Genomic DNA, 22,802 nt, shown 5'->3' with positions numbered 1-22,802 from the left:
TGTCTTACTGAATTAAGCAAGGTCTTCCCCTGGAAAAAAGCATTTGTCCCTCCAAAACTTGTATATATCATTCGGCATTAATGGTTATTCATGTTATTCATGCCATGTGCATTAATGCCCATAGATGCTGCTTTTTAGACTGTGGGCTGCTTTTTAAACTTATGTACTGATAGCAAGCTGGATGGTCGTCTCTTGTGATTTCCTAAAAGATATTTTCACATTTTATTCATCATATCACCAAACAGTTATCTCCCCCCCTTTTTTTTAAATTTATGTTTTATTAATCACAGTGGGGGGAAACAAAACAAAACCAAACTAACAAACCAGAACATACAATGAGATTATACAAAATCGGGCCTCCCATTTTGTACATATTTCAACCATTTCAACCAGTAATCCTCAAATGTGTCTGCCTGCAACTTTAGTCTAAAAGTTATTCTTTCCATAACAAAATAGTATATATCACATCAATCCACTCATTTATAGTAGGAGTATCCTCCTTAAGCCAACGGCGGGTTATGGCCTTTTGGAAGCTACCAACAGCACACTGAACAAATATTTATCCGGTTTGCATAGATTAAGACTCTCTAAGTTACCCGGGTACAATACTGCAAAATGAAATTGTATTTTCTTTTGAAAGATTGTTTCCAGGACTTTATGTATTTCCTTCAAAAATGGAACCACACGAGGACATTCCCATAAAATGTGGAAATGATTTGCTGCTGCATGTCCACACTGCCTCCAGCATGTTGTGTTATGAGAATAATTGGATTTTTGAGCCGGGGTATTAAAATAACGAATTACATTCTTCCAACTGAATTCCCTCCACGAGGCGGAGCTTGTTACCGACCACTGCTGCCTACAGATCCCATCCCATTCCTCTCCTGTTAGGGATAGATTACCCTCTGTTTCCCATCTTGCTTTAACATATCTCGTATCATGACCCCTTAGATTGGTCAGTGAACAATATAATTTGGAAATAAGTTTTTGATAGGGTGCATCTCTATATGCATTCTCGAATATATAAATAATTTCTTCATTCCCAGTCGATAACTGGGGATGTTTTACCAAAAAAAAACAAAACCCAGTTATCTCCCTTGCGTAGCTGTGGCTTTCAGAAATGTCTCTGTGCCCTTGAAATGGTTTCCTCTACAGAATTACATGTATTAATAGGCCAGACACAACAGCCATTCAGTAGAATTTAGATAATTTTTAATCTCCAAATTCTTTTCACTTGTTTTGTTGAAAAATGCTTTATTTAATTATAGCATTATGCATCTTTCCTGGTCTTTAGCTTCCTATTTTTCAACTTGTCAGCTGAAACATGTTGCAGCTGACAAGTTTTTTTAAACACAGCATCCATGCTTTTAGGGTCAAATAGGCCTAGTAGGGAGGATTAGCCTAGTAAAACTAGAGATGGATGATGAAGAAAAGCTGAAGAGAGATGGGGAAAAAGATATACCAAAGTGAGCTTTACGAATGAGTGTGGTTTTTTTCCCCCTTGGGGCCATTGGTGGCCCTGAATGAATAAATGATTCAATAAAAAGTGAAATAATAGTAATAATAATAAAAAAACAAAGCTCAAAACAAGATCGGGACACATGTGCGTCCAGTAAGTCTTCATCTGACTGCTTCCCCCTCTTAATTATCGCCAGAAAGCCAGTTCACAGACCCACAACACAGAACATGTGCGTTTGTGTGTAACCACACCTCTGTGCAGCTGCTCTCTGATGCACTGAAAACAAAATGTGCAATCAAGTCGCCGGGTGAGGAGGGATATAAAAAAGATTTATTAACACCTTTAAGTACCATCACCTTTAAAAAGATAGCACTCTCTCCCTCTCTGTTTCTTTGTTTGTTTTGAAGGTCATTATCACAACAAAGATTGTACATTTCACGTGACAGCTCATTTCCATATAAAAGTAAAAATCGCTTGTATTGCCTACACCTCATTAAACTAAAAATATTCTTTGTATTTCTGTTGCAGTCTCTTGCTCACAGTTAATCATGTCTTTAGTGCAGCTCAGTAGTAATGATCTGACATAGTTTTTAGGGCAGGCTTGTAGGGAAGCTTGTCTCCCACACTGCACAGCATTCCTACATATTTCCATAACTGAACAACTTTTAATGACACGTTTTAACTTAATCCCAAACACAATCTAGTTGTGCACATATGGCACAAAACCGAGGTTAAATACTCTACATTAGCAGTCTGCGGCCAAGTCATACATTCACTAAATCGCCAAAGAGGCTCTAGTATTTAGTATTTAAAGGCGTCACCGGTAGGTGTCGTAGCAACATTTCTAATAGTTTAGTGTGACACTGTGGTCTACTTCAGCACGTTTCAGCACTTGAGCAGCTGTGAGTAATATCCACAGCCAGACAGCTGCGGAGCTAAAGACGTTTACATTAAACATTGTTCTTGTTCTCAGTATTCCAGCTTTTACTGACACGCAGTCAGGAGTTGGTGATGAGATGAAACTGATTTTGTCTCAGCCTCAATGTCAGTCACTCACTAGACTTGAACACAGGGGTTAAGCCTGTGAAGAAAGGTCCGCCTGACCAGCGATGCTCCGAGAAGCTCCGGTCACTATGCTGACATCTCCAGCTGCGCTCTCAAGGTCTGAGCTGACTGACTTTTTTTTTCAGCTTTCTGGATCGTGTGTGATTGACAGGGCGTAAGGACGTCCTTTGATAATAGTAGACAAAGCAAAGCCTTAGAGGGAGGCCTTCCTTGACAGAGTTTCAGAGAAAAACGTGCTCCCTCTCTTCTTTCGTTCTTCGAAACAACAAAACCCGCACAGGCGCATTCCTGTACGCGCGTAAAACCTTCTCACTTCACCCACGGAAAAACGGGCTATCGTAGAAGACTGGAACCCACTAGACACTTGAAAGACTGGAAATTAGTTCTAGTCATATATATGATTCATCTTATTATTAATATTATTTAAATATGTCTTTAAAAATCTAGCGCCGTGGAAAAAAATGCAAATTTTCCGTGACTTCAGTTCCATCTTACCCAAGAGCGCACAAAACAAAAATATTCTACTCCACAAATTACATTTTCTTTTCCTGCCAGTGTAAAAGATTCGTAAAGCCCACTCTAACATGACAGTAGTGTAGGCACATATCATGGTAGTCTTGTCGGTTCTGAATTAGCTGGAATAGATGAGAAGTGAATTTTTGCCTAATCTTCCCGGTGTTTGTTTACCTCTGTGGTTAGCGTGTTTTACAAGAAGTTGGCAAATGATGTACACATTTTGTACAAGCGGGATCTGGAGATGGGATCGGCTGACGGCGGGGGGAGGAAAACTCCACCCAGCAGATAGGATCTTGGGCAGGCAGAGCGGAGGGGGAGTTTGCGCTGAAAGAGCTCGGGCTGGTCGGACGGGACGCTCGATATAAGTCCTGCAGAAAACTTCAGAGGGGGCAAAGTCCAGCCCGGGCGAGAGGGAGATAGGGTGGAACTTGCGAGCGCACTGGGAACTAAATCACATGTGATTTTTTACAGAAATGCTCCAAAGATGGCGGTGGTAGTAGCGACTGGAGTTCCGATTGGCTCTGGAGTGCAAAAAAGTGGATTTGTGGAGGTTTTGGTGCGAGAGCAGTGGCACAAAGTTTTGGTCAACTTGAACGAGGAAGCGCTCACGTTAAGCTGTGAGAGCAACGTTAACGAGAGTGTCGATGACAATGTCAACTCTAACGGCGTTACCAACGGATCTTACCATGACAACAGTAATACCAACTCCAACAATGGCCCCCAAACTGTGCGCACCGCGTTCACGGACCTCCCGGAGCGGGTACCCGAAGCGATCGCCAACAAAAAGCGGTGCGTCAAGGTGACCAAGCAGGAAGTCGGGGGACTCGGGATTAGCATCAAAGGGGGGAAGGAGAATAAGATGCCCATCCTCATCAGTAAAATATTCAAGGGGCTCGCTGCGGACCAGACCCAGTCTCTGTATGTGGGGGACGCGATCCTGTCCGTGAACGGTATGAACCTGCGGGACGCGACCCACGACGAGGCTGTGCAGGCGTTGAAACGAGCCGGGAAAGAGGTGACTCTGGAAGGTAAGGCATACTGGAGAGGAGGCATGTGAGAGGATAAAAGAATTAGAGGAACACCTGAAAGAGAGGTAGAGGTCGGGGAACCTTTTATTGATTGACTAGATTACGGGTTGTTTTTTGGAAGCCCCTGTGAGTGTTTGTGCAAGTACAGATTTTATTTAGTGAATGAGTGAAAAGCGTACCCCGACGGTAAGAGCTAAGTGTAACATATTCCACATCAGTTTGTGTGTCAGTTTCTCAAATGTTGCGTAATATTTTTGGGATGCCCATAGACTCACTCAAAGACGTGAGGAGAGCAGTGCTCCTTCACTGAATGACACCGGTAATGTCGGAAGAACCTCTGGCTCCACATGGTTGCCTTTTTAGACTCAGGTTTCTCGATCATGTCCATTAGACACATTTTTTATTTTCTACTTTCCAGTTAATTACAGTCACTTGTCACTCACTTGTTACATTAATAGAATGTGCAGGAAAAAAGAAAAGAACCGGGAAAAACACTGCTTCCACTTTGACCTCTGCTGTAGGATGTAATTTATTTTACATTAAAGAAGAGAGGTGCTGGTTGTCATACCTGGGAAAGTAAATATTATTCCAGCAGCCGATATTAATTCACCCTGTTTATATCAAATTAGATTGCAGTCACCTTAGTCTTGAACAACACTGGCATTTGGTGCTGTTTTATTACATAATTTGGAAACAGGTTACAGACTGATTGCCTTTTGCAGAAAAGAATAATTGAGATTAAGGAAATAGGTATTATGCAACTAGATGTGCCATGGGACAATCATGCAACATCAAACTCATATCTTTTCCCTTCCTCTGGCCTTTTTTGCTTCCTCAAATGTGCAGCCTGTTCATTTTTTTTTTACAGTTGCTTTCAGCTAAAATATCAAGATGTAGATCAAGATTAGGCTGTGGGTAGCCACACTGAGAAAGGTGAAGACCATTTTACTACACACAGACACACGTGCACACACACACACACACGCACACGCATTCCTTCATACAGGAAACTGTTGCACATAAGTGCCTACTTCTCAGTTCTTTCATTCCTGTCCCTAAGAGGACTCTTGGACCCAAGACAATGAGAACAAAGTGTCTCTCTCTCTCGCTCTCCCATACACATGTGCACACGACTCTCTCTCATCTCAGATACACAAACACGGTGATCACACTCCTCATGGGGACATGCTGGTCCCAGCTGAAAACTGTATCACGATCTGAAAGAAGGGCAGAGGAGATCGGAGCAGAGGAAGGTGAAGAGAGAGAAAAATGAGGGGGTATAAGAGCATTTAATGGGAGACTGAGTGGATGAGAGACTGAAACAGAAGGACAGTTAACAAGAGGTTTAAAGAGGCTGAAATAAAGATTACTGTGAGGGTTAGTATTTTCACAGTAACTGCTATTTAAGAGAGATAATTTGCACGTGAGAAATTGGGTAACACATGAAGGTGTTGCACAACAAAATGGCATCAATTAGTCAAATGTAAAGTAAAATCGAATGAATAGTGATATGTCAAACCTAAATATCAGCACCATTTTATTTTATTCTTGAGTGGGAGCCACCTTGAAAAGATTTGAGAGAGGCAGACTGTATCATATGAGGAAAGAGATCAAGACAAAACATCTGATGTGTCTTTTAGGAGATCGTACCTGTCCCGTGGGAATAGAGTGTGCTGGTGCAATTTGTCTGCAAATGTGCAAAGGATTTGTACGTGGATGTTTGTAATCTGTGTATCCTTTACTAAAGCACAGACAAGGCATCTTGGAAACTCATTACGAAGGACAGATATGTCTGAAAATAGGCAGCAGCTACTTCCCTCCGCTTCACACAGCTGTGAGAGGGCAGCAGTTTGACCCACTGAGAACAAGCCCTGATGTCAGAGAGCCTCCTGCTTTAGTTAAAGAGTCCTCAGAGACTCTCGGTAGGCTCTGTTCTTTGCTCAGTATGCAGTCAGACAAACCAAATGGGAATCTCTATAAGGAGATCAGTAAAGGCTCTGCACCACAAAACTCCTAGCAACCGCAACCGGTAATGTTATGGTGGTCTGTTGAAGGACCGATCAACAAATGGCACCTTTAGAGACAATCGTCGAAGTTTGTGCCACAGAATTTTATTTTTGGAGTGTCTGCCTTGTGCTGTGCAGCTGGATGTTTGCACTCAAGATTGTTTGCAGACGAGGTCCACTTAGAACACTAATCTGTCACCGTTATCGGTAATTTGACAAGGCCAAGGCCTATTATTTCTTGTTTGTGATCATGATTACAACCAGTAGTCTCTCTTTGACAGCGCTCATTGAACTGACCAGTACTCAGAACAGTGGTAACATCCAAGAAACTGAGTGAAGATCTAAGAAGGAGAATTGTAGATTTACACAAATTTGGAAGGTTACTTGGAGACATTTAAAAACTTCAAGCAGTTGTATGTAAATACAAGTTTCAGATCTGTCACCACTTTGCCAAGGTCTGGAAGAAGACCCAAACTGTCAGCCTCAGATGAGAGGAGAAAACCCAGGAACCACCAAACCTGCCATGAACTGTAAGCTGCTGAAACAGCAGTTGCACTGTCCACAAGTGAAACAAATTTTACACTAATTTTACACTTTAAACTTGGAGTGTCTGCCTTTGCTGTGCAGTGCAGCTGGATGTTTGCACTCAAGATTGTTTGCAAACGAGATCAGCTTAGAACGCAGTTTAATCGGTCACCTTTAAATAACCGCTTGCGGCAGGTCACCATGATAAAGGCCAGAGTTTTGGTTTGTAGCGCGCTGTGTTCACAGAAGACATTTTGACATGTCACAGCAAGAAAAGCAAAGCATAAGAAAAATAATCCTATATGTAATTATAGCTGCATGAGAAATACCAGGGCCCTGAAACAGGCGGCTACATGGAATTTACCATTCATTATTTTTATTGTTTACACCTTTACTTGTGCCAGTGCAACACATCAAAATGTCTTCTGCAAAAGAGCTGATGGACAGGTGTGCAGAGGTGAGAAAGAAGGCAGGGTTCATGTTCACAAGCTTCTTTTTTGTTCACTTTAACAACACTGAGTGGAATACCATGAATGCCTTTGAGGGAACACTGTTTACCCGTTTGAATGATTCATGTTGTACAGATAAAGACCGCAAACAGACACAGAGTCCTTCCACAGATTTGAACCAGTGGGGTGCTGGATGGCAAGTGTTTGTTTTTTCGGTCTTGCGTTATTTATTTGTCTACCGCTGTAAATGTGCTTTCTAAATAAACCTCCCTTCACTTGACTCTTCTCCAACACACTTTTGCTTTTAGACGTGATCGGATGTCACATTTTATCAGACAGTTTGCTTGAAGTGCACTGAGCCCTTACATGACACTTAGGGATTCTCCCGTGCCCTCCGTCAGCAAACATAGGTCTTAATCTGCCTCCTCTCGCATCATCAGGGCTCTATAGAAAACCTCTGAAATACCCTGCGTGGCAACATCACGGATGTGAACCCTTTTACCTCTCAACGTTAACTACAATAAGAATTTTATGGTCCCTGTACTGTGTTCTTTGTTTTCTTTCTTATGTTTTCTTTTTGTTAAATGTTTTTATGCAGTGATGATTGACACTTCAGTCCAATCATGTGGGTGTTAAAGTTGATTCATGCCTCAGCTTAAGATGCTTAAGATGAAAAGACATGAGAAGAATTCTTTTGGAGAAAAACACGTCAATTCACTCGTCTCTGTAAATATAACGGAATAGTTTAACCCTATAATAGATGGTAGGTGGGAAAACAGATTATTTATTTTAAGACATATATGTATTAATTTAAGTATTCATGTGATGAGTCATCAAGTGAAATTAAGGATAAATATATTACTCCTGATGTCAGATTACAGCTAAGATGTAAATTGGAGTAATTATGTAACTAGGTTGCTGGTGCAATGCCTGGTTCCTCTGATCTATATATCAAAGTGTCCTATGGCAGGATACTTAACCCCAAATTGCTCCACAATGCATCCACTGGTGTTATTGTGTGCATGTGTGTGTGATAAAGAGCTGTGTGAACACCTGTGGGAAGGGCTTAGTGTGGCTTGTAGTGTAAAAGTGTCTTAAGGGATCAGCAAGACTATAAAAGTGCCATTATAAATAACAATCTAAATTGACTTTTCACTGACCTCAGAGCAATAGGATGTTCTATTAACTTGACTCTTTTAGAAGCTGCCAACACTTTGAGATGTTTAAAAATGACTTAATAACAGTTAAACAATTCTCAGAAGCTTCCATCCACTCATCATGGGCATGAATGTATATTTACATATACTTAAATCTTTTAATTAGTGGTGCTGAAGGTCGTCTAACTTGACAAGGCTTATTAATTTCTTGTTTGTGATCATGGTTGACTACAACCAGTAGTCTCTTTTTGACAGCGCTCATTGGACTGACCAATACTCAGAACAGTGCAAAAGACCAAGAAACAGAGTGAAGATCTAAGGAGAATTGTAGAGGTCTGGAAGAAGACCCAAACTGTCAGCCTCAGGTGAGAGGAGAAAACCCAGGAACCAACCAGCCTGCCATGAACTGTGAGCTGCTGGGACACCAGTTGCACTGTCCACAAGCGAAACAAATTTTACACTATCACTATCACAGTTCATATCATCATGGAAAAATCAAAATCAATATTTTTATGATCAGAGGAAACTAATATTGAGCTGTTTGGCCTCAATGACAAGAGCTATGCTTGTACATTTAGCTTGTACAGTAATCTAAGAATACTGTACAAGCTGTCGTGCATGGTGTTGGTAGCATCATGCACTGTTTTTGCTGCTGTTACTGCACATTTGATATAGTGAAATAATAAATAATTTAAGGTGAAATTCTTAAGCTTCACCTTAAATTAGCAGCTAGATGGTTGAAACATGGACACAACTGGGTAGGACAAAGATTCCAAACACACATCAAAACTGGTTTTTGGAAAGGATAAAGCAGGCCAACATTAAGCTTCTGGAATGGCCTTCGCATAGCATCGACCCCAACCCTATTGAACATTTCAGAACTGGCTTTAAAGCTTGGTCCATGCAAGGAAACCAGTCGATTTACATGTCATAAATTCAACGTTGTGCACCCAATTCATGTTTTTAAAGTCATTAAAGATGCATGTTATATAATCATTCCAACCTGAAAAAATAGTTCAAAGAAGTCATTAAAAGCCAAAAATTACATGTTTGTGATGAGTGTATGTAAACTTCTGACCACAACTGTAATTACTAGAGGTATAAAGAGTCTTAGAATAATTGTTCTGTTCGCTCCTTAATTTTTATCCTCTGGTTTGTCTATGTGGTATTTCTTTTTTTTAGGTTTTGTCTTTTTTTAATGGGAGATCTTGATGTAATAAATATAAACTCCTTTATCCTGATGCATTTCCTGTTCACCCTTTAACAGCTTTAACCTGATATTAATCAACACCTGACTACATGGCTAATAGAGCAGTCATTTTGACTTGAACTAGCAGGTAACATTAAACTGTGTATTTCATCATAAAGCTTGCCTAACATATCAGTAGTGTCCCTGCAGCTACAGTGATCCCTCAATTCATCTTTGTAGCATCATCCAGTGTCTGGCTTCAGTTTATCCACCAGGCTGAGCATTTCAAGTAGCTTATAAGGAACATTTACATCTTCTCTAACAAGTCTTATTACCCACTGCACTGCAGTGGGCAGAACCTCAGTCTAAGAAACACGAGTGCATGTAGAGAGACAGGTCAGTTTCTACTAAATTGGGACAGTTTGGGGAAAATCTTCCCTTTAGATCAGTCGTTTATTACAACTGGTCATCAACATCGAGATTAATGTTTTTTTTAAATTCACTCTTGCCTGTCACCTTGTTTGGAGAAGCATAAATTCTAGTCTGGCAAGCACAATATTTATATTCTGCACTTGAGCAAATAATGCTTAGTATTTATTCAGAGTGCTTTGTTTGTAGCCAAAAATGCAGTTCCTGATTAAAACGGATCAGTGAATTTTCGTCAGATCAAAACAAGTCCTATGCAAATAGGTGCAGATCTTAATTTAGAAAGTGGCTGCCCCGGTGTTTGATTCACACATTTCACTTCTGTTTTCCCCCTGAATGTGCTGACTTATTTTGCAACCAGTGGCACACTGGTTGCAAAATAAGTCAGCTTGCATAGAAGTCCGCAGTGCATGTGCACAAACCCAGGATTCATGAATATTTTGTTAGTTGAAGCTGTTTGTACTCTGTGAACAAACTATCTCTTTGTGAGTAAAACAAACAGTAAAGCAGGGTATGGTTGAGGCTATGGCTACTTTATGATTAATACGCCACTACCACAGAGGTACGCAGTGTCCTCTGGTACTCCCCTTGATCTGTTCCTTCCTTTTGTTCATCTTTTAAATACAGTCTGTGGAGAAAACTTCATTTTTTTTGGCTGATTGTTTGAAAAGGAGAACCTCAAAAGAGATTTTATACACACGGTACTTGTGTTAAATGAATGCAGCACAAGTAAAAAGTGTTTGTTTTCTTAAGTTGAGGACCAACTGTTCACCCTACAAAAACATTATTATCTAAATAAATGCAGATAATGGGTTACATAAGGGCACCATAAAGACACACAACTCCTATTTAACAAGTTTAATTGGTAGTATTTTTTTGTATTTTAATTAATAGTATATTTACTGACGGAACCATTGCACGCAGCTGAGTGCATGCAAACAAATATTGGCAACCTTCCCATTGGAAGCAGAGCATGTTAAGAATAAAAAGTCAGAAAACAATAGAACACCTGCCACACTTCACTTCAGCCACGGGAAATGAGTCGGTGTCCTGTAAGCTCTCCTGTTGAGCCTTTAACAAGCCAAAGCTGTCATCACCTGACATCTGGAAGTGTGTGTGCGTGCATGTGTGCGTGCTGCTGTCAGCAGTGTGATGCAGCGTGCGTGTCTGAATGAGCATCTGCCTGTTTGTGTGCATTCGTGCGTGCCATCAATTTAAATCATCAGCGTTGTTGTCTAGACGAGTGAGAGTCGATATATGGCTGAGTGTGTGTGGAAAGAGAAGAGCGCGAGTCAGCGTGTCTACCAGCTGACTGTTTATGTCATTAGAGAAAATATCATCTCCTTCAATACAGCTTGTGGAGGCTGACTCAGAGCGGATGACTGTGACGATAATAACAGCAACTGTGGCGTTGTACTCGTGGTTGTGGCGGTGGAGATAATAGATTGAATCATTCATTCCTCTCCTGTGCGAGTGTTTTATAGAGACAAAACAAAAGCAGCGACCCGGCGCTGACACTCATCTGTTTTTCCGGCTGGTTTTGTTTGGAAAAAAACACAAAAACTTTTTTTCTCCAGGTGTAATCATTGTGTTTATGTGCATTATGTTTATTTTAGCCTAGTTTCCTTGTGATTGTGAGGACAAAATAGTTTTTTTTTATTATTATTATAGTGGAGAAGAAGCACATCAATTTAGTCCTTACATTAGGATTTTTAAAGGAGTGAACAAAAATGACACATGTTAGAGTCTCTTAGTCATGCAGCATCGCAGACTTCTGTTGAACGTATGAGGCAGTAGGCTTTTGTCAAACCCACCATCTGCTCAGTCTGTGGTTTTGGTTTTTAGTAGGTCTACTTGTTTGTGTTGCCATTTGTGGAAACGGGGGAAAATGTAGAATACAGCTCTAATTTAGAGATTCCTGTTAATGAAATATTTGTCATATGTGTCGCTTTAGTGAGTAATGGAAAGTTAATTTACCGGCAAACAATATTTGTCGATTTTTAGATAAAGGCTCTCTTTAGAGTTGTTGTACTATTTATGTGAGTATTAGAACAGTTTAAGGGGAAATCCTGCACTTTGACCACTGCTATGCGGTGGCAGTGGGCGTCTCAAACATTTGGCTCCTGAGCCTCATGCAGCTCTCTAGTGGATCCAAAAAAATTGTATGAACAGTAATACGATACTAATTAACGGTTGTTTATTGTATTATTTAAATTTTTTATCAAATATTGCTTCAAGCTATTCTTAATTGGTAGTAGTGAAACTACCTGAAATAGAGAGAGTGCATATATCGTACAATGGAAGAAAAGAGGAAGACAACAGAGAAGATTCATGAATGCAGTGAAGGACAGCAAAAGGGTTGAAGTGACAGAGCAGGATGTGTATCCTATACATATGTCTAGCCTGTGTGACTATTTTTGAGTCCCCCTACCTATGGATTCCAAATCCCCCCAAAACTAAATGCTGCAGAGAAAAGCCTTCAATTTAACAGCCTGTGAACAAACTTGTTTTAACTTTGCTTTCACTCCCAACACTGTCGGTGTATTGGTGTGCTCTTGCTGGAGTTTGTTCAAAATTTAATTGAATTTTTAAGCTACTGGGATCTTATTGGGATTGTATTTTATTCATTGTCAATCTAAACTCAGCACTTTAAATTTGACTAAATTACACCAAAACAGATGGGACTCATACTTACCTGCGTTGCTTCGTATCTACAGTGCTTTAAAGGGAGACATGTTAACATGTTTTATAGATTTATTTGGTTAAAGTGTCTCAAAAATTGTTTTTCTGATAGTAAAGGCTGTCAACTCCTGCCTTAGATGAACAAGTATCTGTAAATTAGTAAAAAGATGCGCAGTTACCTTTGCCCTGTGATGAAAGTTTTTTATCCTGTCTCTGATAGACCCCCCCCCCCCCCCCCTGCAAATCCAGTTTAAATGCATTTATTTATTTATTTTTATCATTGTCTTAGTGTCTTCAAAATCATTTTCTACCACTGTAAAAACAGGATCTGAGGAAATACATGTTGGAGGAATCGTGTGTTGCTGTTTTAAGACATAGTCTGCATATAAGTCATTTGCACTGTTTCCACTTCAGAGCTGGAAAGTGAGGCCTTAATCACACCGAGTCGTCGTCTTCTTCTTCCAAACGTCATGGCACAAAATGTGTCATCTGGAAGAACATCTTTCAGCCTCAGCTGATTCACTGTCTCTGTGTGTGGAGGTGATTCCTGAGCCAAGACCAAACTGAAAGCCCAGTCCTTGGTCATGCTGAATGGCTGGTTAACATTACCGCACAAGTTGTCAGGGTTTCACAAGTTATTTTGTGCTTTATTGTTTGCGCTGTTGAAGGGAGGTAGTTGTGGATTAATTATCTTTTATAGGCTTTTTGTCAATGTAGTCCTTTCAGTACTCTCTACAGAACTCCCAGTAATACGTTTAATCCTCTTAAATAGCCAAAGTCTTTTGTCTAAACACAGCAGTAATGTCGTATTTGAAAAGTGAAAGCATGCATGAGATTACGGCAGGTGACCTGGCACTATTTTGAAGCTGTTATTTCTATTAGTTTTTACGCTTCAAGCATGGAAGTTAAACTGTGACCATATTTCTCTTGTTTTCTACAGCTTCCATCATCTCAATGTTATAGACATCAGCCTAGAATTGCTAACCAGTTTTCCTTTATACAATAATAAGCTGAATACTCACTGCACTCCTTACTTGATAGCTGCATGCATGAATCTGAGCTAAAAGAGTTTGGAAAGATCAAACTTTATGATGCAAAACTTGTAACCCCACAAAGTGACTGTATCCTCCTGCTCACACTTTCATCCTCTGAAGCTTTGGTTTTTTTTTAAAGTTGCTAGCTGTCATAATTCAGGGGAAGTGCTTTATAGGTAAATTCAAATTTTTGATAATGATATCTGCTAAATGTAAAGGTAAAGTAAAGTAAAAAGTAAAGTAAGTAAAAAAAGTAAGTAAAGAAAGTAAAAAGTAAGTAAAGTAAAAAGTAAAAGTAAAGTAAAGTGTGCGTGTTAGTCCCCATAGGGAAATAGTTCCTCTGCATTTAACCCATTCACCCAGTGAAGCAGTGGGCAGCCACCAGTGCAGCGCCCGGGGAGCAGTGTGTAGGGACGGTACCTTGCTCAGGGGTACCTCAGGGTAGCCGTTCAGTGGAGTCGAACCCCCGACCTTCCGATCATGGGGCCACCACTCTACCTACTGAGCTATCCCTGCCTGTGAGTGCGAATGGTGTAGGTTTTTTATCTTTAACATTCAGGTTAATGTTTAATGTAATTTCAATGCAAGTTTCTTGTGTCCTGAACACACACTGTGGTGTCCACATCCTCTGCATTTGCATCTGCACATTTGCATTTTTTTTGGGCAAATAAGTCTTTGAGCGCTCCTTTTGTGCTCCTTTCTCTTTCTTATTTCTTTCATACTCTCTACTGTGCATCACTCAGACTACACTATGCCAAATTCCCTCACTCCTGCAGTAAATATCATATTTACATCCATCCATTCGCTTTCGCTTATCCTTTTCAGGGTCGCGGGGGGCGCTGGAGCCTATCCCAGCTGTCATAGGGCGAGAGGCGGGGTACACCCTGGACAGGTCGCCAGTCTGTCGCAGGGCTAACACACAGAGACAAACAACCATTCGCACTCACATTCACTGCCGCATTCACACCTATGGGCAATTTAGATTAATCAATTAACCTATCCCCACAGGTTAACTCATATTTATAGCACGATAACTAAATCATTAAGTTCAGTATTACATATAGAAGTACTCTTTAATCTGTTAGTACTACATCTCTTGTGTTGTAACATCATCGGCGGTATTTTAAAATGTGACATTTTAGCAAATGCCTTTCAGGTGTCTTTTATATAAATATGCTCTTCAGAAAGTTGATTAGAAAAGTGTTGAACTTGGTGTCAGTTCATGGTCAGTGAGTAAGCATACCTATGCACATTTCACGTTTCTTTAACCTGCTGTTAGTTGCTACACATTGTTCGGTTAAGGTAGTATTGGAATCTTTGAAATATTGGCCAACATCTTACAAAAAGGTGCCTCGAGGGTGGATTTGTAAGGGCCTTTTGTGTTGCTGTAGTATCCAGGTACAAGAGGAAAAGGCCCAATTCTACAGTCAGAGGAGCGTCTCTTTTTTTTTCTACCTCTTTAGTCTGGTTTGGCCTCTTTCCAGCTTTTACCAGTCTACTTTCACTTCTGCAGCTTTAATGAGTGTTTTTTTTCTCTCCTTTGATGCACTTTCTCACAAAACAGAAAGTACATTTGAAGCATATAGTAGTAAATGCAATGACTTCAAACCCCATTAAATACCGTTAAAGACCATTAAATAAAAAAAGAGACAATGAGACAGCTACAGTAATTACACTTAATGTTATAGACCAGAGTGTGTGTTTGTCAAGAGGGACGGACTGAAGAGTGTGTGTTTGTCGTTGTGTATTCATTGTGAAGATAAGATAAGATAAGATAACCTTTATTAGTCCCACACGTGGGAAATTTGTTTTGTCACAGCAGGAAGTGGACAGTGCAAAAGTTATGATGCAAAAATTAGAATACAATAAGAATAAATACAGTACACAGCTGTACAGAATAGAATAAAATAATATACTATATACAGTAGAATAAAATAGAATAAAAATATACAATAAGATAAAAATAGAATACAAATGCTATATACAACTGAGTAAAAATACAACGATGCCAGAAAAGATTATTGCACTTAGTGTTATTGCACATGTGTGGATGTGTGTGTTTGTTCAGTTAAAGTCTTTGTTGTGGAGTCTGACAGCAGTGAAGGTCTAACAGTCAAGAACAAATTGAGTGCATCAGCTGTAAAAATGTGTAAGTAATGGATCGTGTACAGTTTCTATTAAGCGAAGAGCGTTTGAATCATCAAAAGAAGTCAATGACTTCACTGGTGAGTCGAACAGCTGTTTTGATGCATTGAGGCATCTGCATCAATGACTGCTGTAACTGCAAAATACCTCGGAGAATGGAAATCACACCACTACTACTACTACTAATAATAATAATAAAAAAAGATTTATCTGCACATGGGTGAGCAAGGATGAGCTGGAAAGTGGAAAATAAAATCAAATAGATAGGGAAGTGTAGCCTCTCGTTTGAATCTCTTTAGTTTGACTTATGTAACAGCAAACCGGCTCATAGACTCCTCTCATGGCTCCAGTAGTATGAGCCCTATCCTTTTCAAGCTCTTCTCCAGCTATTGAGGTTATTGCGCAGAGCTGGCGCTGTAATGGGATAGAAACACGACCCAAGGGAATGCACACAGATGTACACACTTACAGTGTAATGACTGCACAGACTGTACCCCTTTTTATTTTCCCCTCCACTGGAAACACTTAGAGCTCTATTTCTAGGAATGGGGATTCTTTGTAGATGTTAACTGCAAGCAAATCATCAACTAAACATTATGTTTTTATAGTAGATGGGTGGCATGTCTTTTTTTTTCTGCTCAGAGAGTGGACTGTAAATTTGTAACCAGGGTATCAGCTGTTTGGGTAGATAATAATAAAGGTTTTGTGTATGGTGTGAAATTAACGGGTAAGTTGTTAGGATTGTGCCACATGTTTGTGTCTGAAAATCAGCAGATGGATTCATCTTGCTTCGTGCTGTCTTTACAGTCACGTTCTCTACCAGCGTCGGAAACTGACACAGAGCAAAAGACGCCTAGCTGATCAACCGCAGGTCTTGTGGTTTCTGTGTGGTGTACATGCTTTCACAGTTATTTTTTAAGGATGTATGATTTAGGCACAGTGCTGTGGGTAGGCCCATTAGAAAGGTGTGATTATATATGTGTTTTGTTTTTGTTTTTTTAGCCTGAGCCCAAATACCAAGTCTAAACTTTCAAACTGACATTTAAAGGAATGCAGAGGGAGCAAAACGCATCCTCACAGTGCAGGAATGGCTGAACTAAGATGCTCAGAAAAATTTCAGCAAAACGCCACAAGTCACGAATTTGATGTTCTGCTGCAGATTTGTGATGTTTGCAACACAAAGTATGAGGCAGACGGTCTCTGTGCTGCTGTCTAATCACAAAAGTCAGTCTCAGTCTTTCAGACTTTTGCTTCTTCCCTTTTTTATTAATATCCTTCGAGTTAACACACTTAACATAAAGCAGAAGTGGTTGTCCTTATTTGACTGCGCTGGATTTGATCTATTCAGTCCTTTGATTTCAACAAAAGTATCAACCTTTTTTTTTTTTTTTTTTTCAAGCTGTTTTAATCTGATCTGACTGTGTGGGTTATTCTACTGTGCAATTAGATCACATCGTATCTGTACGTCCATTGAGGACACTCTTACATCATCCCTGTCTTCTCCTCTGTGTTATGAGCCTCTGTGTTATGAGCCTATCATCCCTAATTTACAGGTTGGAGGTTAGGCTTGTTATACCATCCCGTAGTGCTCAATAGTGCTTCTACCAAGAATAGTTCACATGCTGGATTACAAATGCCACCAGCCATATGCCAATTATATGCAGCTGTACTGCGAGATATGCCAATTAGACATCCAGGCCATAATAAGGATTTAGCGTATTCAGGACATAGAAAGCAATCTGTGCACCCACTTTATCTCCGACTCCCTATTTCTGTCTTTCACTGTAACATGGTTCCAGCCTTCTTTTCTCCTCCTCTCAAAGAGGAGGACATGTGGAATTTAAAATGAGCATCAGTATGACTCGTACAAGTAAAGCTGTGTGTTTTCCTGGATTCGGCGTTTCTCAGATAGCCCAGCGGCGTCGGCCGTGGATCTTGAAGTGACTCAGTGGTGCCAGAGCTGCCAGCAGCAACAGAGACGATGAGGCAAATCAATACGTTTCAACAAATTATTGAGAGCTGAAGAGGCACTTGATTTTGTTGACAAAAACCACCGCAGTTAAATGGCATGTTGACATTTACTGTTATCAAGTGGCAGCGCAGAGGACCACTTAATTATTACAGGAACATGTATCACTGTTTTTCCACTGAGCTTCCTGCTGTCTGTGGAGCAAAACGTGTATTGCTTTATCAGAAAACTCTGTGGACAATAGTCATCTTTAGAGATGACATTATTCAGAGGACACTGAATATTTTAGTGAGAGAGCATCTGAAGTGGGCTTCTATCGTGCACTCCAGAGCACATGTGCAAAGTAACTGATTTGATTCTCTTCCTTCTGATTTTAACGGGTGAACGAGAACGTATTGGACAGATGATTGTAAAACTACACACAGGAAATATATGGTGAGGGCGTGACGCAGCAGGTCTGAGGCTGTAATCGATCTAATTAACCGCCACTGCATGATGCGGACACGAAACAGACTTGTGGTCCTAAGTTTTATTACTATCAGAGGCAAGTTTCTGTAATCTGTACACCCTCCTGGGTCTCTGACAAGCATCATTAACGCACAGATATGTTGCTGAAAATTACTTTTCCGCCCCGTGAAAGTCTGTGCTTAACAAACACTTCAGTGGTATTATAAGTAAAACAGTTTCAATGTTGGCTGTGCATGTGAACATTTGTGGTATCCTCACTTCCTTCCTCTGCGTTATGACAGATACAGACTACCTTCAAAACAACAAGGTTTGTTAATTGCTGCTGAAGCACATATGGATTTTACATTATGAGTATCTGCAAGCCTGTAAGGTCAAACGTGTTGGGATTTTAATTGGCCTTTGTATTAAATGAGGTTACAACCCTGCCAGCAAAAGAACAGCCTCATTGTTATACATGTAGCCTTTTTTCATTTTAATATGTATTTTTGTAAAAGTATATATATTTATACAAATTAAATCATTTATACTGTTTAGAGTGTGCAAAGACAAATAGGCGTCACTATAGCATATAAATATGAACCATTTTATCTACAGAAAATTATGAAGATGGCCAAACGTGACGACAAATAATTTGCAATCTCAACATGTGGCTCAATTTTTATTGTTATCATTGCTTTGTGTGTACTAAAAATGTATTTCTTCTATTCCTCTCCAGTCAAGTATATGCGTGAGGCCACACCATATGTCAAAAAGGGCTCTCCCGTGTCAGAGATCGGCTGGGAGACGCCTCCTCCCGAGTCCCCCCGTCTCAGCAGCCCTCCCGTCACCTCCTCACCTGAAACTCCAAGTCCTACGATTCAGCACTCCTTGTCTCTGAACGGTGACAGGAGGTGCATACCACTGAAGATGTGTTATGTAACCCGAGCCATGACCACACCAGACCCTGAGAACAGGTAGCGAAGACACACACACACACACACACACACACACACACACACACACACACACACACACACACACACACACACACACACACACGAGCAGATTCTCTGGGCTTTTTTAAATGCTTGTTTAATGACTTCAGGTTCATACATTAACCACACACATAGTTCCACCTTGGGCTGAGTAATATGATCTTGAATCAAAACTGTTATTAATTTAACATGTTCTGTACATTTTGTTTTGCCAGGCCTGCAGCGCTTTTTCAAATTCTTAATTCTGTATTTATTGGTGAGTGAAACGAAACTCCATTGTGGATACAATGTATCTTTTTTTTCTTGCGCTCATAGTTCACCAGGTTTGTCTTGAAAAGATGCTCATATTATGTTTGTGGGTCACTGGAACTATTTTTTGTGTGCAGTTTTTTCTGTTTGTTGCCGTCTTTTTTGCAACACAGATATGTTGGGTATAAGTCTGTCATGTGACTGTAGTCAGACATAGCTTTCAGGCTTTGTTACTAGAAAATGTTTGAAAGTTCACCTCAGAACTTTCTCCTCCCAAAGTTACACAGCAAGAGGTCTGGGCTGCTGGGGGATTCCCGTGATGTACTGAGTGTTTCTTCTTTAGTCATCTTTTCCACTCACTATGTATTTATACACCTCTCTGCATTTAATCATTAGTTATTATCAATGTCTTTTGTCCTGTCCACCACAACCGGTCGTGGCAGGTGGCTGCCCCTCCACGAGCCTGGTTCTGCTGGAGGTTTCTTCCTGTTAAAAGGGAGTTTTTCCTTCCCACTGTTGCCGAAGTGCTTGCTCAAAGGGGGTCATATGATTGTTGGGTTTTCTGTTTACTTTGTATTATGGTAGGGATTTCACCTTACAATATAGAGCGCCTTGAGGCAACTGTTGTTGTGATTTGGCTCTGTATAAATAAAATTGAATTTAACAGAAACAAAGAAAAGATCGTTGGTTACTTTAGTTAATTAAAGGTTAACTAGTTTTCTGCTCCTGCATGTCACAGTGAGTGAACAGAAGCAGCCTTCTCCAGCTGTCCTGTGGGGATTACTCAGTAACGGGTTTTTAAAATCCATTTTCAGTTTTCCTTAAAGACAAACCTTTGAAGTATTGCCTAGCTAATTCTCAGTCAGTGGGGGGTGGTCTGTTAGGGGCTGTCATCAAGCTAATTGGTTGGTAATTTGACAATGGCCCACTCAAACAACATGGGGGAAGATAAGAGTGATTTACTCTCCTTTTCTAAACACGTTTGATATCAGAGTTTGTGTGCTTTATGCCCTAGCTGTCTTTCTCTCTGCCTCACTTTCTGTGTTGCTTCCCTACTTGTTTATACTTTGCTCTCTCTCATGTCTGTTTTTCATACTTGTTTGTGTTTTTGTCTGCTTGGTTTCCTCTACCTTTCTTTTCTATCATCATCTCTCTTTGTATTCTGCCATCTGAATCAATTTTCTGTCTCTATTGTCCTCCCATCCTTGTCACTCTCTTGATATTTTACTTTTTGCCCTCTAAACAATTGTCAGTGTTTTCCTATCATTCTGTGCCTCGTCTAGTCCTGCCTCCCTCTCCATATGTATGATTCTGGGAGAAAGTGGAAGCTCACGCTTGAAAGCTTGAGATGATGAAGGAAACATCAAAGCCAAGTCGCAACTGTCTTTATGGAAACGCTACAACAACACTTTAACATTATAAATCTACTAAATAATCAGTCAGTAAAAATAAACAAATCTAATAAAAATAGAATGAAAAGTAAAAACGCCATCTGTGGATAGAATATGTGGTTCTCTGTCAGCTGGAAACACGATGTACTTTTTAAACTTTTGCAGTATCAGCTTATCGTGGAAGCTGTGTTTAGATTGTTCGGCTTAGATTTGGTTTCGTTTGACTTTTTCTCAGTTTGAAGTGTTAGTTTTTCATTGCACTTGCAGCTGCAGGTGTTTGAGTTGTTGAGACATTTCGTACCACATTAAGCATAAAGGCAACACGCAAGGCTGCTTGATACTTACCTTCATTATGATTAGCATTGTTTTTATAAGTATCAAAGAAAATAAGTTCATTTCAAAAATATTCTTTTGTCTGCTTCCTGTAAACTACAAAGAAGTTTGTACCTCTAAATTCCTACAGGATGTTGTAAAGTTTACATCCTGTAGGAAAATCAAATACTTAACCTTTCAAGTCTTCTTAGAAGTCTTCTGCTTTTTAACCAGTTGCTTAAGTTCTCTTTACCATTATGTAAACACAGCAGTAATTTCCATCTACTGTTTGCTCTTCCTGTAATATGGGCTGTAACTAGCGAGTGCTAGTTATAGACATGCTTGGTAGAATCATTTGTTTAGGGTTGTGTTACACATTACCATCTGTTAGCATCTCCTCCTCACATGCCTTTGTACCCTAGTTGCACTCGACAGCATGTTTTTGCCTGAAGTGGTGGAACAAATTGGTTGTTTCCACCTTTAGAAGGAACAGTTTTCTTGCATATTTTGCAAAGTACTGTGCGCTAAAGTCTGACATCTTTTAGGCAAACCACTTAATATATTAAGCTAGCTCTTAAATTGTTATTGGAGTCTATAATGCTGTTCTTGCTCTCAAGCATGCTTGGGCTTGTGTTGTTGTGCTAGGAAATGTAAAGGCAAGACATCAACATGTCATTGATTTCGCAATATTACAATTTTATATGACATAAACATTTATACTGATATAAGCAGGGATGGTATGATATGACACAGCCTTAGTGTGTATTTCCCAAGGTACTAAAATAAAGCAGGGTCACTTAAGATTCTTATTTATATCAGTGGCTGTTAATGAGCATAATGTTAGTTGGGACAGTCTGCAAAGTAATACTCAACTTGTTATTCCAGTATTTAAGCTAAAGAAAGAATTACATTCAGAGTCGTGTAATTATTCTGCAGTCGTACTAGCTTGCTACTGCTAATTAGCACGGTTGTTAGCCGGCTTGAAGTTAGCTTAACTTAGCTCCTGTTGGTGTTAGTCTGCAATGCTTACCTGGTATGTACACTGCCCGCAGGGTACTAATTTCACATCTTCTTGTTTAGCGTTTTTGCTTTATTTGGTTATGATTACTAAACCGAAGCAAGCAAAGCAGAAATCTTCTGTTTGTCACTGTCTTAAAGGGTGCGGTTTCTCTTTGCAAGACAAGGATCAGCACAAAACATTCCACATGTACCTGCAGATTGTCCACGCTAGTAGAGCATTGGCTAAGCCCGAAGACTGTGCATTTTGTCACTTGGTCCGGGATTCAACCCTGGAAAGACAGGTGACATTTGTGGAGAAAGTGCTGTCCTGTCACATGGCACGACCCTTCCCTCTCCGAGTCTAGAGTCCCAGTTATTTGCGTCTCCGTACATCTAATTGGCAAATCTCAAATATGAAGGGCTGTAAATTTGATTTAGCTTGGCTACTGCTACTGCATCTGCAAGCCACTTTGGAACCAACATTGACCCCAGCTCCTCCTTCTCATGCTCTGTGCGATCTAATCAGTGTTGTGTCAATGTGGATTCCTTCTCTCTTCTGTGCTAGGAGTAAGGAGTCCTTTTTTGCTTCCCACATATCCTTGTAAAAGGACAGGAAGGAGGTCCAGGGAGGCTCCATACTCACAGACATAAACTGCCACTGGAAATAATTATCTTCTTTTGACTAAAGTAGGCCTGACTGAAGGACTCTAATAGTACAAAAAAGTTGCAGTTAATTAGCATGGACCTGGCCTTGGGGTA

The 22,802-nt window shown here is 40.1% G+C and overlaps 1 protein-coding gene across 1 annotated transcript in view; it reads left to right on the top strand.

Annotated features, from left to right (window-relative positions):
* The first annotated feature begins 3,384 nt into the window (after nt 1-3,384).
* The window catches only part of sntb1 (syntrophin, basic 1), a 37,045-nt gene continuing 17,627 nt past the window's right edge, over nt 3,385-22,802 (top strand). Inside the window, exons 1-2 of the mRNA XM_026184097.1 lie at nt 3,385-4,068; nt 18,834-19,071. Coding sequence (XP_026039882.1) covers nt 3,525-4,068; nt 18,834-19,071 — 782 coding nt within the window. The 5' untranslated portion in view covers nt 3,385-3,524. The remainder of the gene's footprint in view (nt 4,069-18,833; nt 19,072-22,802) is intronic.

The sequence above is a fragment of the Astatotilapia calliptera genome, chromosome 11 (assembly GCF_900246225.1).
Source record: "Astatotilapia calliptera chromosome 11, fAstCal1.2, whole genome shotgun sequence".
Taxonomy (NCBI): domain Eukaryota; kingdom Metazoa; phylum Chordata; class Actinopteri; order Cichliformes; family Cichlidae; genus Astatotilapia; species Astatotilapia calliptera.
This window is presented reverse-complemented; position numbering and strand designations above follow the sequence as displayed.